Source organism: Astyanax mexicanus, chromosome 23 (assembly GCF_023375975.1).
Source record: "Astyanax mexicanus isolate ESR-SI-001 chromosome 23, AstMex3_surface, whole genome shotgun sequence".
NCBI lineage: Eukaryota > Metazoa > Chordata > Actinopteri > Characiformes > Acestrorhamphidae > Astyanax > Astyanax mexicanus.
Genome location: NC_064430.1, coordinates 20041577 through 20060125, shown reverse-complemented (window position 1 = coordinate 20060125; position 18549 = coordinate 20041577). Strand labels below are relative to the sequence as shown.

Here is an 18549-nt window from a genome sequence, read left to right as displayed (position 1 = left end):
TGGCAGCCCTCTCACTGAAATTAGACAACTTATGTCTCTTAATTTTTCAAAGAGGTTTTTACTAAAAATGTTCTTAATAACTATATCACTGTTATCAATGTTTAAGTCTCAATATAATTTTTTTTACCATATATATTATCTATAATAATTTTATATATATTTTTACCAGTGTCCAATATCCAATTAATATTTAAAAATGTATGTTCATTAATGAAATCAGAATACAATATTTTAAAATATGGGAAAGCTGATCTTGTTTTTTTCTTTTTTGTCTTTCCAATTAGAGATATTACCTACCCATTCAGCTTGCCTATGCCAATTTTGGTTTTGATACACAAATCTTTCACGCCTAGGCCACCAAGATCCCTACTCTTAAAAATAATTTCTCTTTTAGAGACTTCTCTTGTTGTGCTCCAGACAATGTCATAGCATTTTTTATTTATTTTTTAACGCAAAATTCATTTTGGAGGAAAAATACAGGACAGAAAATACATTTTAGATAAGATATAAGTTTGAATCAGAAATATTTTGGTTTTATAGCTTAAATTATTATTAGCGAACTTACTTCTTCTTTTATAATCTCTTCTTTCTGTTTCCAGTTATAATCAGAACAGCCATTATTATTAAAATAGATGCCCAACATTTTAATATGTTCTTTTTCTGGAATATCTATTGGAAATTAGTTTTTTACATCTCCAACCCACACATATTTTGCCATGTGCAGAAATCACAAACCTGGCTGACTAGCTACTGTTAACAACTAATGGGAGGTGCCCTTCTTGAGGGTGATTCCCATAACAATGTCTGTACATTCCTACATTGACTGTCACAGAATTAAAGGCGGGCGTTTAATTCATGACCTGTTGTTCAGCTCAGGCCCCTAGGCAATTGATTGGTTTGCTTGCCCTGTTGCAACGGGCTTGTCTATATGCTCAGTGGAGCTGATAGGATAGACAGTGAATGCAGAAATGAGGAGGTGGTCATAATAATGTGACTTGACTGTGTATATAATAAATGAATCTGTAAGCCATATGCACAAATTCACTTATTGTCTTGAACAAAAAAAACCCAAGAAAACAAGACAAGACAAAAGGAATGCAATAAAGTGAAAAACAATTACAGTTCTTTTGTTTTCTCTCTCTTATCCTGCAGAAAATCCTTCATTATTATGTATACCTGCTTCTCATTAAAGCAATATTCTGCTAATTCCGCTAATCTCCCCCTGCAATCTTTCCAAAGTGTTTTCATGTTAATGACCGTCTAATCTGATTGTGGCTTCTCTCCAGGGATGACTGAAGCTGTTATCCTACAAAACAAGGTTAATCACGGTTTTCCCTGTGCTTCTGTTCACAGCCTGAGATGGACAGCTGCCAATGACTGGAGCAATGGAGAAGTAACGTGAGCAAGGCTAGCAACAACATGGCGGCCCATCGGATTCGTGTGAGCAACAACAACAATGCCCTTCCACGCTGCAAGTCTGAGGGCACGCTGATTGACCTCAGTGACGGCTTATCCGAGGCCAGTCTAACAGATGTCAAAGGTCAGTTTATGTTATATTACAGTTGTGGGGCAATTGAAACAATAAATGAGCCGATGTCCCAATACTTATAATGTCCATATAATGTAAATGGTCAAACAACAACTAAACTTTAAAAAGTTGTAGCAAATGCTCTGTTTTAATAAACTCTCTCTCTATTTTTCCAGTGCCTTCTCCCAGTGCCTTGCGGTTAGACAACTCTGAATCCTTCGGAACGGCACAAGAAGTAGTTGCCATCAAGGATTACTGTCCATCCAGCTTTACCACGCTGAAATTTTCCAAAGGTGACCACCTCTATGTGCTGGACACATCAGGAGGGGAGTGGTGGTATGCCCACAACAACACAGAGATGGGATACATTCCCTCGGCCTACGTCCAGCCCGTCAATTACAGGAACTCGTATCTCAGTGACAGTGGGATGATCGACAATCTTGGGGACATCTCAGATGAAGGGGTGAAGGAGTTGGACCTCTTGGGGGAATGGACTGGAGTGACTCTAAAGCCCCCTTTGCCTTACAACAACAACAACAACCCTTTTTCCATGCATTCGTCAACCAATCCGTTCCTGAACGGTTCAGTACAGGGCACTTTTGACCAGAACAGTAATGAGAGGGTGAACCAACACAACAGCATTGATCTACTTCTCTTTGATTCTCTGGGTCCATCTCCTCCCATCTCCATTACCACCAGCAATGGCAACACTAACTTTTACAGTAATAGTATTTTTGATGGCATGCCCACCAGTCCTGTGGTAGAACCCTTGCAAATGATTCGCAAGGACAACCCTTTTTTCCGAAGCAAAAGGTCATACAGCTTGTCAGAGTTGTCAATCCTGCAGTCTCAGTCCAATCCTCCATTGCCTTCATCAGGGTTTTTCACAGGTCTAAAAGCACCTTCTCCAGAGCAGTTTCAGAGCAGAGAGGACTTTAGAACGGCCTGGCTAAACCACCGCAAGTTGGCCCGGTCATGCCATGACCTTGACTCCTTAGGGCAGAATCCAGGCTGGGGTCAAACGCAGCCTGTAGAGACCAACATAGTCTGCAAGCTTGACAGCTGCGGGGGGGCCGTACAGCTGCCAGACACTAGCATCAGTATTCATATACCCGAGGGTCACGTTGCAGTTGGTGACACCCAGCAAATATCCATGAAGGCTTTGCTCGATCCACCACTGGAACTGAACAACGACAGGTGCACCACAGTCAGCCCAGTAGTCGAGATCAAACTGAGCAACATGGAGATCAAGTCATTCATAACCCTGGAGATGAAAGTATCTGTAGAAGTAAAGAAAGAGAGTCGACAAATGGCGAGAGTGGTCTGCGTGAGGAGTGACTGCAAAGAGGGTCCCTACATTCCTGTCCCACAGGCCTACATCTACGGGGACACAGTCCAGGTTCAATTGGACAATCTAGAGCCATGTATGTATGTGGCTGTTGTGGTCCAGTCCAACCATATTATGTTTAATTCAACAGTTTGGGATCATGTGGTAAAGAAGGTCACTCTGGGCCTGTATGGACCTAAGCACATTCATCCATCCTTCAAGACTGTGGTGGCCATCTTTGGGCATGAATGTGCTCCAAAGACACTGCTTGTTAGCGAGGTTGGAAAGCAGGCTCAGTCCGCACCGCCTGTGGCACTTCAGCTTTGGGGGAAGCACCAGTTCATCCTGGGTAGGCCTCAAGACCTGCTGATAGGCATGTACTCCAACATGTCCAACTACGAAGTCAAGGCAAACGATCAGGCCAGGGTAGTGCGAGGCTTTCAGGTGAAACTTGGAAAAGTCAGTCGACTCATATACATGATCACGTCTCGAAACGCAGACGATTTATCTGACTTCACCTTACGCGTTCAGGTCAAGGACGATCAGGACTGTATCCTTGCACAGTTCTGTGTTCAGACGCCACAACCACCCCCTAAAACTGGAATACGAGCGAATGGCCAGCGGAGGTTCCTAAAGAAAAAGGAAGTGGGAAAGATCATTCTATCGCCTCTGGCTATAACCACCAAATACCCACAGTTTCAAGACCGCTGCATCACGAACCTAAAGTTTGGGAAACTGATCAAGACAGTCATTAGACAAACAAAGAATCAGTACTTGTTGGAATATAAGAAAGGTGATGTCATTGCCTTGCTAAGCGAGGAGAAGATCAAACTCAAAGGACAACTCTGGACCAAAGAGTGGTATATCGGATACTATCAGGGAAAGACTGGACTTGTGCACGTAAAAAACGTGCTCGTCTTGGGCAAGGTGAAGCCCATATACTTCTGCGGGCCAGACCTCACCACCACGATGCTGCTGGAACAAATCCTAAAGCCCTGCAAGTTTCTTACGTACATTTATGCCTCTGTGAGGACCGTACTAATGGAGAACGTGGGGAACTGGAGGGCGTTTGCTGATGCCCTGGGCTACGGCAATCTGCCCCTGACTTACTTCTGCCGGGCAGAGCTGGACAGTGAACCGGAGAGAGTTGCGTCCGTGCTTGAGAAACTCAAAGAGGATTGTAACAACGTGGAGATCAAGGAGAAGAAGTCGTTTCAGAAGGAACTAATGACGGTAAGTTGTAAATGTATTCAGGAAGTGTTCGCAGGTAATTGTGGCGAGGATTGATATGTGTGCGAGGTGTGAATGCATTTGAATGTGATTATCCTTGATTACATTAACCGTACTCACGTCCTACATTCTGATTCGCTCAAATCATGCTGTGCGTCTCTGGATGCACAGCCTTTTAGCCCCGGTTTTAAACCTGGCTCATTCAAGGCTCCTTATCTGCCTTGCACTGATTAGTGCTGAGGGCTAGCAGGCTAATTCTGATGAGAGTGCACTTGGCTGCTCTGGTCCAATTCTCTTATCTGCACAACTGTGGAAACCTGCAAGAACAGCAGCAGAAGCCTTGCTTGGCTGGCTCAGACTGTATTGCTGAAGGGGGGGAAAAAAACTATAATCAGCTCTGCACATGTTGGCGCTGTCACCGGGCACTGTACGTTTGGGGTTACTGGAACGCTAAACCTACTGTTTTAATCCGGGGGAAAACTGCAGAAAGATGCAGGTGGAAAAAAAGACATAATCATTACTGCAGTAGTGCTGACAGCCAAACAAAGCTACTCTAGAGAGAACTTGGAACTAATCTCAGTATAGCACCGGGCAGGAAAAGAAATGGAAGCCTTGCTAACTGTAACCTGAGGGATCGTCTTTTATGCATGCACCAGAGCAACTGACTGACACCCCATTCATAAGTAAGCATGTTTTGAGATCTAGTTCTGTCAATTCTGTCTAGTTCAGTCTCTCTGGATATGAAGACAGGCGCCCGCACTTGAGACTGACATACGTTAAGACCTTTCACACACTGTCGGGTCTCGTGCTAGGCAGGGCTGTTTCTGTTTTTCGTCTTGAAGGACAGTAAAGGTGGTGATGTAACTGCTGCCTCTGTTCAGACTAGGTTATTCAACAATGTGCCCAAACAACAGTGCCCACCTGGGAACCACTGCATTCAAGTTATATCAGTTGCTCACTGTGTAAGCTGGTGTAACGCATAAAAAAGATGTTATTGCAGTGGATATTGAGGCACAGAATATTTAACAGTCTAAATAATCGTGCTCTGCTGTTCTCTGTGAAAAGACTGAAAAATGTATACCCGGAGAAGTCTAATTTATTTTAAGTTATATTGTAGAGGTTTGACTTTTTTAACCAGCTGTGGCAGCAGACCCACATTTCATTGCCTTCTCCTGCAAAAATAGCCTTTAAATAACAGACTTAATTTTTCAAAAATAACCTTTTTATACTTTATTCTCATGAATTAAACAAATTAACATATGTTAATATGTCACACATTGTTAAAATTGTTAACATAAATTAAACAATTAAATTAACATTAAACATAATTAAACAAAGCATTCAGCATCACAATTCATTCAGTTTATCCAGCTGAAATATACAAGCTGTTTAGGACTAGATATCTTAGCTTAACACTTTTTTGCTTACCAAATAAATGTATTATAAGAATAGCACTGCTGAGGGTAATTTATGACGAACAGCACTGCTAAGGTAGTCAGATAGCTAAAAATGTGTAACTAGAATAGCACATCTGGAGTAAATGTATGATTTGAAAGGAACTACTGTGCTAAAGTTATGATTTAAATAGCACCACTGAACTAAATTCATGACTGAAATTGCACTGCTGAGGTGAATTTATTGTTAGAATGTCACTGCAGAGATTGCTAGCTTGCTAGCTAAATATGTGACAGGTATAGCACTGCTGAAATGAATGTATGATTGAACAGAATAAAGAGTTCAGCATCATGATTTATGCTTGAAATCAGTTTACTCTTCATCTCTTCACAAAACTGGCTTTTGTATCCTGTTACAATTTACAAACTGTGCAGGACTATCTATGTAAGCTTACTTACATTTTTTGTTTAGAGTGACTGAATTTCTCTTTCTAAATTCTTAAGTTTAAGTTAGCTAGCCACATGGGACTAAAGTAGCACTGCTGAGGTAAATCCATAACAGAAATTGCACTGCTTAAGTATATTTATGAATAGATTGACACTGTTGAGGGTAATTTGTAACTGAAATAGCACAGATGATGTAAATGTATTAGAATGCCACTACTGAGGTAAATTATGATTTGAATATAATCACTAAACTAAATGTATGACTAAAAATTGCATTGCTTAAGTAAATGTATAATTAGAATGGCACTGCTAAGCGTAATTCATAATGAACACAGAACTACTAGAGGTAGCTAAATAGCTAAATCTGTAACAAAAATGACAAGGCTGAAGTAAATGTAAGATTAAAATGGCAATACTGAGGTAAATTAGGATTTCAGTAGCATCACCAAACTAAATGTATGACTTTATTATTTATGCATTTATTATTACTATGCTGAGGATAAATTATGACAAACACAGCACTGCTGAGGTAGCTAGATAGCTAGCTAGGGAGCTAAATGTGCAAGTAGAACAGCACAGCTGAAGTAAATGTAGGATTAGAATGCCACTACTGAGGTAACTTTAAGACTGAAATTGCACTGCTGTGGTGATTTTATTATTACATTGTCACTACTGAGATAACTGATGTTGCACATCTGGAAAAGCCTGACGACCAGAATTAGAAGCACTGCGTTGATGCAAGGTATGCACTGAAGTTATTGCAGCTTCTAAGCGGTGATATAAAAACTTTAGGGCAGTAGTTCTGAAACCAGACCTCAGGCCTCTCCAGGTGGCCCACATTCCTGCTCTATCCCTCTGTTTGTGGGAGGTTTACATAGATAAAAAAAAAAAAGTGGACCATCTGGGGACCCTGAGGACAGATTTGAGAACCAGTGACTGTGACATCTCTATATGATTCTCTGTTGTTTTATAATGAATAGCAGCAATACCTCACTAATATACAGCACATCAAGGTCGGAAGGTCAGTTTGAGATGAGTTTTGCTCTGAGACTCTGGGACTGTGGGTTATTTCCTTTTGCACCCTTAACCCTTTGAGCCCTAGGCTGTTTTGGTGTGTTTTTTCTTCGTTTTTGTTTTTTCTTCAGTTCCTCTTTCAGGTCTTATAACACAGTAATTATATCAGACAGACACATGCCCTGATCTCTTTTACTTCAGAAGCCATACGGCTGCTCAAAAATATAATCATTTAAAATGTAAAAGGAAGCAGAATTGTTGTATTTTCCTGGAACTGATCATGTTTCGGTCAAAATTTTGCCAAGCGCCTGTTTTTTTTGTTTTTTTTTTACTTATTTGTAAATGTATAGACTTTAAATATATTCACACCTAAGTGTATCTTTTCAAAAATGGTCAGACTAGAGTGTTTATGAGTTGAAAGCATAAGAATATCGATGATAGTTCATTACATGGCTTATTAATTATTACTTTGACTAAATACATGGAGAAACAGAATCAGGCGGAGTTATTTTTCTTGATAATCACACCTCTAGGATACATGTAGATTAATAAAAACCTGATACTCAGAGCAGCCTATACCTTTCAGTATTTTAATCATTCAGGACACACAAAGAAAACTATATGCAAAAATGTAACTTTTAAGTCTAAATTAATAAAAATATAGTTTAGTGCAGAATAACTACTTAGTAAAAATGTGCGAGTAAAATAAAAACTATATAAAGTAGTGCGCACACCATACCTAGCTTTAGTTCGAGTAAAGCAGGTAGTTTCACACTTTTTCTGTGCACACTTTTGAGTCATTTACTGATATTATTTGGTTTGATCGAAACGTCATATAAATATTAGCGTTTGAAGCACTGAAGGTAAATAATATTGGTTAGGGAAGGAGATCTCACTTTTTTTAGGTGTTTTTCTTAATGAGTTTCTTGTAGAAGCTATTTTCAGAAAGACTCATTTCTGCCCTTTCTAACCATATATGGATTATGCTGATGTGTGAAGGGATTGCTGAGTAATTAAGCTGAGAACACAAGGTGCGATTTTGGACGTAAAATCCGTCCTTAGGGTTCTAAGGGTAAAAGGCAGAGCAGTCTTGGGCTATACTCTCTCCCAAAAAACAGATGTGAGACGTGACGTGAGAATTGCTACATTGGTGGGGAGTTCCTCTGAAAGCTTCAGTTGAGACAGCTGTGCATCTCGGTGGATGCATTTGGTTCTAGGAGGGGGAAATGATAGGCCTGCTGGAATTCCAGTTTTCAGAGTTGCCGGCGGGTGAAAACATGAAGTCGCTCTTTGAACTGAAGCCTGTCGGGATCGTGTGTTTCTGAAAAGTGAACATGAGATGTTTTCTTAAGTTCCTTCAGATCTATTAGAGTTGAAGCTCATATGCTGCACATGGCATGGTTAGAATTTTGATACGGTTGCTGAGAGCAGTGCTCTTAGTGATATAGTCTAATTATCCCCCGCATGCTCTATATTCGCCCCCCGTACGTTCCTGCTATAGAAGCCTTTTCTCGCTTTTTGTCTCTTGGAGCAACTTAGTATTTTTAGTTCATTTTTTTAGTCTGTCTTCTTTTGCTCCTGGCTGATTTCTTAAGGCTTGGCTCTTCTGTAAGAAAAGTATGTGAAAGGAATGTTTGTTTCCCGTGTGACGTTCGTTTATTATCTTCCAGTCAGTCAGAGTTGAGTGGGCGGTCTGCATGGCGCGATTTGGGGGAAGCTACACGTTCGCGTCGTTCCCCGTTCGTCTGTCAGCGAGAAGTCATCTGATAGTGTTTGTGAAGGGGAAACTTTATCATCCTCTTTCTGTCGCGGTTTAAAAGCTGACACATTTGTCAAGCGGAGACGAGGCAATTATTCTTCTGTCCTTCCGCAAACAGATAGATGCTGGTCTTTTGTGATAGCGAATTGATTTTTAAATTACAGCCTGTATTCCCTGACTCACAGGCATTAGTCTTGGTTCTTTGTTCATTGTGTCATTGTTTAGCTATTTGTGTGCATACGCATCCCGCGATATTATCCGCAGTCGCCGTGCCCGCTGGCATTTTAGAGATGTGAAAATAATGAGACGGGGGACTTTTTAGCGTGTGCTTAGCCTCGCAAACCACTATTAGTCTAAGCGAAAGTGCTGCATCACTCAATTGTAATTTCCACCAAATATTGGAATGGCCTGTTCCTCAGAAAATGGTTAGCGCACATGCTTACTAATGCACTCTTCAAACCTATTGACTGAAGTTGTGTATTCAATAAAGGTTTTAATGATTAAAGTTGTTTATTCACTCTTTAAACTCTTCAAACCTACTACAAAGTTCATGCCGCCGCTAGGCAAGTTGCAATAATTGCAATATCGATTTATCGTACAATAAATGATTTTTGATAGTCATTATATCGTCTATTGTGTTTATTTGAATGTTTGTTCACATACTATATATAACAGTGAACAGTATTTTAGCCAGTCATGCTTCAATAACTGTGACTCCATACACACAGCGTGGACTAAAGTAGGTAAAGAAATAAGTATATAATTCCCAAACTAATTATAATAAAAGATTAATTAAACATTTCTTGTCTTTAAAAAGTGGATTATTGCTTTTTTATGCTATTCTCTTATCATTATAACAGTGGCATTTAATAGTCGTAAAATTACAAATTTCATATTGTGTATCGCAATAATTTCTGGGATGATATATCATCTTCAAAAGAATCTTATTGACAGGCCTAGATGTCACATATCTTTACACATCCTGAAACCCGAGTCTGCGCAGTAGAGACCAGAGTAGAGAGAAAGACTGTGGAGAGACAGCCTACTCATTTAAATAACCCCGCCCCTGAGGGCTGCCTCCACAGAGCTATACACAGTCTATGGTCCCACCCATACAGTCATTGGTCCCACCCCAGCTAGGTGTAACCCAGCCCTTTTACAATAACCACACCTTTTTGAATAGAGCTGAATAACGTTTAAAAAAAAAATTCTGTGGGGATATAAAAATGTGACAATATAAGCAGAGGTTACACTAGCTGTAGCATTTAAATAAAGGAGGTAGAATTACAGTATATTGGAAAAAAACAAGATTGAAGGTTGTCTGTTTTGCCATTGAAACCTATGGGGACAGCTTCACTTTTGAGAGACGATGCTCTGTCCGGCTATACACAGTCTATGATCAAGACGATATAAGTACATAGAGTCACAGCCAACAGAATTGGAATAGTGAGACCAATCCATTTATTTTTGCTGTAGACTTTGCTGTGGGTTTTTCAGTGCATCATATATTTAGACATTTTATATTCAAATAATATCCAATGTCTGAATAATGTTAATTATTGCAGTTTTATTGCTCTTTAAAAGTAGACCTACAAAATATTTTACAAAACTTAATAAACGCAATATGTTTTTGGTCTGCAATATACATTTTAAAAAACATACAGGAATTTTTTTTACCAGAGTTCTCCAAATGCAATTAAGTCAATGATCCATTATGTCTTATGATATAAATAATGTAGTTTAATTATCCAAACTTGGAGAGAGATTAATGATACTATGCAGTTATCTGCAATAGATAGCAAATATAATAGATAATATGCAATGGACAATGAGAATATTTTAGACTTTCATTTTGTATGAGGCAGCAAAAACTTTACGATTACTTTACATTACTTTACATTTACTTTTACCCTGTGTAAGACACGTCACGGTGCTTATGAACATATCTACTTGGTAACGGAAAACACAGGTGTGCCAATGACAGATTAAAACCCTGAAAACAGTCAGCTGTCGAATGTTCATTGCTATCTTGGCAACACAGGTGCATCATGTGCACTTAACACGGTGCACAAACCAAATACAAAATAAAAAAAAGTTTGCTGTTCCGTAAATTACCTGCTGGCGCAGCTTCACAGGTCAGCTCAGCACAGGTCAGCTTCCTCTGCTGGGAAAGGCAGAAGCACTACGCTGTTAAAATACCAATAATAGCAAAGCCTTAAAGCCCGATTTATACTTCTGCATTAAACCCATGGCGTAGCCTACCCATCGCCACGTAACCTAACCGCTCTCACTGGATGTGTGTAGGCTAAAGAGTAGGTTTGACGCAGAAGCATAAATTGGCATTTAGCCAAGCTTCAGGGTTCAAGATTGACAGCTCACCTATAGATAGGGCTAATATAGCTAATATAGGGCTTGATGTATTTGATATAATGTGAGTTTGCATGCCCTGGGATGTGTATATTCATACACACTCAATGACATGCTGGAAAAAATATGAAGATACATTATTTTCCCCTTTTAAGTGTTAGTAATGCATCAGTAAAACATTGTTAAGGGCTAGAATTGCTGAACATCTCCATAAGACATGAATCCATGTGGGAAAAGCTTGTCAGGTAAAGCCGTACTGCAGGTATGAAGCTTTCAGGCCAGCACGGCGAGCAGGTTCCTGTGAGGTTAGCTGATGCATTAGCCTCCGTTGTGTTGGGTTGAAATATTTATGTTGTTGGGCTTGTAAACTGTACAGTGAAGCGCATGCTGTTCTGTAGCGGGGCGTGTTCGGAAAGGCTGTTTCTGTGCTGTGCGGTTCGACTGAGTGTTTCTCTCATAGTCAGTTTCCCAAAGACAGCGTGTTTGAGGTCGACCCCAATCTAGATCAGGTCCATCTAGGCCATTTTTGTGGCTAAAAGGAAGCTTTAGAAAGGGCTTTCCAAAGGCCTGACCTCAACCCCATCCAAATATGTGGACTGCGGACTGAAAGTTCCAGGAAACGACTGTTCCTTGTCTGAAACAAATAATTGTAAAAGAATTTGACCAGTAGTCAAATATCCATCCAGAATTTTTGAAGATTATTATACAAAAAGCATCTGATCAAGGTACAACTTGCTAAGATGTCATTTAGACCATTTATTTGTCTTTCTCTGCTTTCATGTGTCTCCACCAGTCTTTCATACTGCTTTCGTACTGCTCAGTCTCCAGACGTTTATTATCTACTTTTGCTTAGAACTAATATGATTATAATGCCAATATGAATATTGCTTAGAAAAATGTGTTAAAATCTTTATGTCAACTAATTGTTAATTTGTCACTACACACTACCCTACACCACACTGCACTACTAATGTGCTGGCAACAGAAACACACACACACAAACAGTTCACTTGGTCTGTGTCTCACAAAGTGCACAAACACAACAGATTACATATATACTTACTAAATATTACTACTTTACACGTTTAAACTTTTGGATCTTCTGGACATTTAAAGAGTATTTAATCCCGTTTAATTCCATTAAAGGCAAGGCTGGAAAATAAACTAATAACTAATCAACTAATGAAAAAAAAAGCAATTACTCAAGTCAATTGAATTTTATTTATATAGCGTTTTTCTAAATAAAACAGCCTAACTAAAGGCAGAGAGCCAGAAGGTAACATAGACGTGGAGGCTCCCTGAAACACTGGCATCCACCCACTCCACCGTCCGTCCACGAACCTGAGTGACCGTGTGCAGTGGGAGAACAACAGCACCAGCATCTCAGTTTACCACAATTCCCTCTGTCCATGAACCCCTGGATCTGCAGCCTTATCTAAAGGAAAAAAACATTAATTACCAAAAGCTAAACTAAACAAGTCATTTTTTAATCTAGACTTAAAGATTGAGACTGTGTCTGAGTCCCGAACAAATTCGGGGAGATTATTCCAAAATTAAGGCGCTTTATAAGAGAAAGCTCTTCCTCCTGCAGTGGTTCATAATAGGAGATGAGGTCTCATAAATACTCAGGAGCAAGCCCATGTAGGGCTTTATACATTAACAGGAGAATTTTATAGTCTATGCAGAATTTGACTGGTAGCCAGTGCAGTGCTGATAGGACTGGACTAATATGCTCAAATTTTCTAGTTATAATTATTTGACTACCAAAATAATCACTAGTTGCAGCCCAACTTTTTTTTAACCAAAAGTATCAAAAACATGATTTGGATAAACCAGTGTAGCTCTAGTTTGTACTGTATATTCTGTAGTAAGGACTTCTGTTGTGAGAATTTCTGTTTTGTAGACAGCATGTATAGCAGTGAACACCCCACTGGGTAATAATGTTAAATGTTTACAGAAATAGTCCAAATTCCCACACAGAATTTCTACGCTCGGATCCTAACAGGCTTTCTCAGGTCCGGGGAGAGTTGTGCTGTTTCCTACCTTCTCATTTTCTGCCTCAGGTTTCTCATTTCTGATGTACGGCAGGCAGGCAGGCAGCGGCGGGAGGCCGGCCCGGTGCTGACATTCTGTCTAATAGCCTGGGTGTGGTGGGAAACGTCATTTGCTGCGGCTGCTTTAGAGTCTGATCGGAAATCCAAACCTACACTCTCCTTGCTGGTGTCAGTTTCGGGGTCAGGGTGTTTTCCTGGCGAGGTTTGCGTCGGGCCATTACCGCCCCGTCACGCTGTTTGGGTGTATAAAATGTATAATTGGGCGGCTCTCCCTCCTGGGCTGAGTTATTAGTGCTGACGTCCGCTCTGCTGTGCATGGACCCTATGTTTCCTCGTCTTATTAATGTAATGGGAAGAACATGCCCTCCTCTGCCTGAATGTGTCAAGATGTTGGATTATTGTTCATCGTTATGACCTTTACTCATCACTGGTTCTGATCATTTGTTTGTCATTTTTTTATTTCATTCCAAATCGATTAGTAAACGAGCCGCAGAATGACATTTCGTTGCTCAGTGGTGATGTGCAGATGCTGTGATTAATTGCTGAACTGGGATTGTTTCCTATAATTTTGTACCCATTACCAGAAGCAACAGCAGCAGCAATGCATGCACAATGACATTTGCATGACCTCTCAGTGCATTTTTACACCTAATTCTAGAGTTTCACATAGGCCTGTCATGATAAGATTTTTTTGTGGACAATATATTGTCCCAAATATGATTGCGATACACAATATTTTTGTAATTTTAAGACTATTAAATGCCACTGACATAATGATAACAGAATAGCATTAAAATGTAATTTCAATAATCATTTATCATAATTAGTTTGGGAATTATATATTTATTTCCTCACCTACTTTTGTCCACACTCTGTATATGGAGTCATGGTTATTGAAGCATGACTGGCTAAAATACTGTTCACTCTTATAAGTGTAAACAAACATACACATAAACACAATAAACAATATCACCATTATTATTATTAAAAATGATTGAGATTTTGTTCATTTATTGTATGATAAATCAATACTGCAATTATTGCGACAGGCCTAGTTTCACATCATATCATAAATAATACAATGGCACGAAAAAGTTTTTGCCCCCTTACAGATTTCTATTAGTTTTTGCGTTTTTGTCAACAAATTTTTGATATATAATATTAAAATATTTTTTTTAAATTATGATTTAAGTTATTTTAAGAGTAAAAATCTATCCAAACCAATCTAGCCCTTTAAAAAAAAGGTGTTTCCCCACATTCGCCCCTTCAAAATTTTTTTGGAAAACTGAGTTCAAATTCACTACTAACCACAACCAGAAGTGAAAACATCCAAAGGTTTTTATTTCACCGTTTTTTCATTCAGTTTAAAATGTCTAGTTGTGGTCTCTAGTATAAATGAATGCCATGTGAAGCTCCCATCAATACTTAGCAACTAACTAATCATCAGAAACTAAAAAACAACAACATCAGAACTTCACAAGATTAGAATCTCACTGATGCTCTTGCTTTTGCGTAATGTTAGTATTTGTCTAGCTGGAAATGTTACATAAGAAACGTTTAAATATTTTTGCGTTAGACATTTTCAGAATGTTCCTGGTACGTTATTTCTGTAACGATACAGGCTAACTTTCCTGTAACCTTTACAAAACAAAGCGTTTTAAAATGTCCTTCGATTGTTATCTGTTAGATGGGTAAGAAAAAAGATTATTTGCCACAAATTTATCTCCATAGAACACCCCCAGCATTGGGCTTTGGTGTTCTCTGGAGTGATGAAGAAGCTCCCAACAATACTCTGCAGAATTATTCATCAGAACCTAAACAACAACAACATCAGAACTTAATCTCATTGATGCTTTTTCATTTATATAACGTTAGTATTCATCTAGTTTGGAAATAGATTAGAAACGTTTTTCTTTTTTTCCCATTTTTTCTCTAATTTCTCCATAAGGCCTAAATTACCCAACCCAGTTAATAGTACTCCCCCATCACTAGTGATGCCCCAACACAACAGGAGGCTGAAGACTAGAACATGCCTCCTCCAAAACATGTAAAGTCAGACTCTGCCTCTTTTTAAATTGCTGCTGATGCAGCAGCACCGAGTAGCATCATAGCGCACTCGGAAGAAAAGAGCAGCGACTCGGTTCTGATACATCAGCTCACAGACGCAGCCTAGTGCTGATCAACATCACCCTTTGGAATGATGAGGGGAAAGAGCACCATCTACCCACCCAGAGAGAGCAAGGCGTTATGTCACAGCGTTATGTAAATGTTTCTCATGCAGGGCTCCGAGTGGTACATCAGGCTAAGTGCTGCCACTTAGATCCAGAGTTCGCCCGTTCGAATCCTGTTCATGTAGCTGGCCATCGGCTACCAGAGCCCTGAGAGAGCACAGTTGGCCTTGCTCTCTCAGGGCTCTGGTAGCCGATGGCTAGCTACGTGAACAGGATTCGAACGGGCGATCTCGGAGCCCAGCATAAAAACCATTATTTCTGCAACCTTACAGGCTAACTTTCCCAGAACCAATGCTCTCTGATAGATGGGTAAGAAAAATAAGAAATGCCACCAAATTATCTCCATATAACACCCCTGGTCGGTATTGCGCTTTGGGGTTCTCTGGAGTGATGAAGAAAATCCCACCAATACTTAGCAGAGCTAATCATCAGAACCTAAACAACAGTAACATCAGAACTTGACCTCACTGTGCTCTCGCGTTTTAATGCCCAACTGCCTCACATAAAGCTTTCCCAGAAGAGTTAAAAGCTGTTAATGTAGCGTAGGGTGACAAACTCCCTGCTAATTCCATTCATTTTCCAAAGAAACATTTATAGATTTGGCATCTACACAGGTTTTTGGACAGTGTAGGGTAGCTGGCAGTATCTAGCCCCCGAGCCACCATGCTTTGAAGTTCCTGCATGGATTTAGCATGCCTATGTTCACACTGTTGATGAGGGAGGCTGCGTTTCTTATTCTTTTATATTTCCCAGCAGACATCAGTTTGATTTTGCCGTTGAGAGTGCTAATTTGTCTTGGCAGGCGTTTTCCTTGGAACCATCCCTTCTGGTCTTTTATTTTTTTTTCCCCGCGCAGCCAGCTCTGGTGCCGCTGGTGCCTCCAGTCGTGGATGTCTGATGTGGCTGTCACGGGCTGGTGGAGGGAGCGTATGTGTGTGAGTGTGTGTGTGTGTTTGTGCATATATGTGTGTGTGTGTGTGTGGAGAGTCAGGTGACAGGTGGAATCTATCTGAGTAGTGTTGCGTAAAGCCTGGCTCTGATAGGGCGCCCGCGGTGGTACCCTTTCGAACCTCTACGTGACGGATGGTGTTGATCGGCTGGCAGATGAATGAAACCACACATCACTCCCTGCTGCAAGCGCTGCTAACTGTCTGACGGCTCACCCCTGAAATATAACACACAGAGAAGAAGTACAGATGTTCCTGCTGGAAACATGTAATCGAAGTGGTTTAGGATACAAATTTAAGCATAACTTAAACAGTTTTTGTTTTATAGATGTGGCTCTTTTGGTGCTATGAAGAACCATCAACAACAGGAGCTTTTCCCAGTACCACACATTGTTACAACTAACAGCGCTTTTCCAACATCATGGAACCAGCACCGTTCTGGTTCGCGAATCTAATTTTTAACCTTTCGCCACATTTACACAAACAAAACCCAAGCGGCCACCAAAAAATACTACGTTCTTCAGCGCAAACTGTGATCGCTTCTGTTCACGGCCACTTTTTGGGTGGAAAAGCACTCAGTGAGAGCAAGCCAGTCAAAAGTTCAGCTTCAAAACATGGTGGGGGCAGTTTCACACACTGTTACAGCTTGCAGTAAGGGCTAGCCAGTCTAAAAGTAAAGCTTTAAAATGGTGGAGGTAGTTTCACATACTGTTACAGCTCACAATGAGAGCTAGCTTGCGTTAAGGGTAGCCCCCAAACATGGTGGAGGTAGTATCACACACTGTTACATCTCACAGTTAGCACTTTTCCACTGACATGGAACTGGCACCGTTCTGGTTCGTAAACCAAATTTTGAAAGTTTAACGCAGTTCCACAAAACAGAAATAGGTTGCAGAACCAGGAATGTTTGTTCTGAGCGGATTAGATTCTTCAGCGCGAACCATGACCGCTTTCAATGAACCAACGTTTCAAGAACCAAAGTTCTGGTTGAAAATCGCTCAGTTAAGGTGGAGATAGTTTTACATAATGTTACAGCTCAGCCTGTGTAAAGGGTAGCCCCCAAACATGGTGGTGGTAGTATCACACTGTTACAGCTTGCAGTAAGGGGTTATCCAATCTGAAAGTACAGCTTCTAAACATGATGGAAGTAGTATCACACACTGTTACAGCTCACAGTTAGCACTTTCCACTGATGTGGATCCAGCACTGTTCTGGTTTGCAGACCTAATTTTGAACCGCTCGCCGCATTTCTACCAACAAAAGTACGTTTCATAACAAGGAAAAATACTAAGTTCTTTGGTGCAAACCCTGAACGCACTACGGTTGTTATAAGCCTGAGCGAAACTGGTTCAGGAACCCAAGCTTTTTTTTTTTTGGTGAAAAAGCACTCAGTGAGAGCTAGCCAGTCTAAAAGTTCAACTTAGTGGCTAAAACATGATCATGTGTGGCTATTATAAAGTAGTGCGAATTTATCTCTCAATGATTTTTTTTTTTTTTTCGTTTTGTTTTTAATTATCCTGTGTTAGAATCAATCAAAACTGAAAATGCCTCCTTATCTTGCATAGCACTAAAAACTCGATTTGATCTGTTTGGTTTTGCAACTTTCTCTGCTGTACTTTTGGCGGTGGTTAAATGTGCTCTACGCCATATGTTAAAAGAGGCACTCTTGAAAGGGGTATACAGTAAGTGGTGCTTAAAGGGATAGTTCGGGATTTTTGACATGAATCTGTATGGCATCAACATGACCAGTGTCGTGCATTCTCACTGACTTACCCCCGACCATGTCCGGTGAGCGGAGTTCTTGTCCAGTATTGTCCGAGCCGAAAGTAGTCCGGCATGTTTGCTGGGGTCACGAAACGAAAGCGTTTTTCTTCCCAAAACAGTACGAGTGCAAAAGAGTGATTTATTTGCATAACAAAAAACGGTGTCTGCAAAAGTCACGCCTCATTATCACTGGGGCACTACTTTCATTTTGGATCAGTGCGCGCGATTGCGCAACCTGGCAGCTAGCCTACGGTTTCGATTTCACTGTTTACTGTTCGGGAACATGTCGGACTACGAGAGCGACGAGGAATATATTGATTTCCGCTCAGAGCCAAGGGGGTATCTTTATGAGCCTGAGTATACTGAGGAGGAACTTGCCCAAATCGAATTGGATCGTGCAGAAAGAGAGAGGGTGGACAGAGAAATGATTGAGACCGAAGCTGGAGCCGCTGCTGCTGCTGCTGCGATACCAAGGGTGGCCGACAAA

At 40.4% G+C, this 18549-nt stretch overlaps 1 protein-coding gene across 1 annotated transcript in view; it reads left to right on the top strand.

The window, feature by feature from the left end:
• Positions 1-18549, top strand: part of sh3bp4a (SH3-domain binding protein 4a) — a 62983-nt gene that overhangs the window by 26563 nt on the left and 17871 nt on the right. Inside the window, exons 2-3 of the mRNA XM_007238294.4 lie at positions 1354-1540; positions 1705-4088. Coding sequence (XP_007238356.2) covers positions 1420-1540; positions 1705-4088 — 2505 coding nt within the window. The 5' untranslated portion in view covers positions 1354-1419. The remainder of the gene's footprint in view (positions 1-1353; positions 1541-1704; positions 4089-18549) is intronic.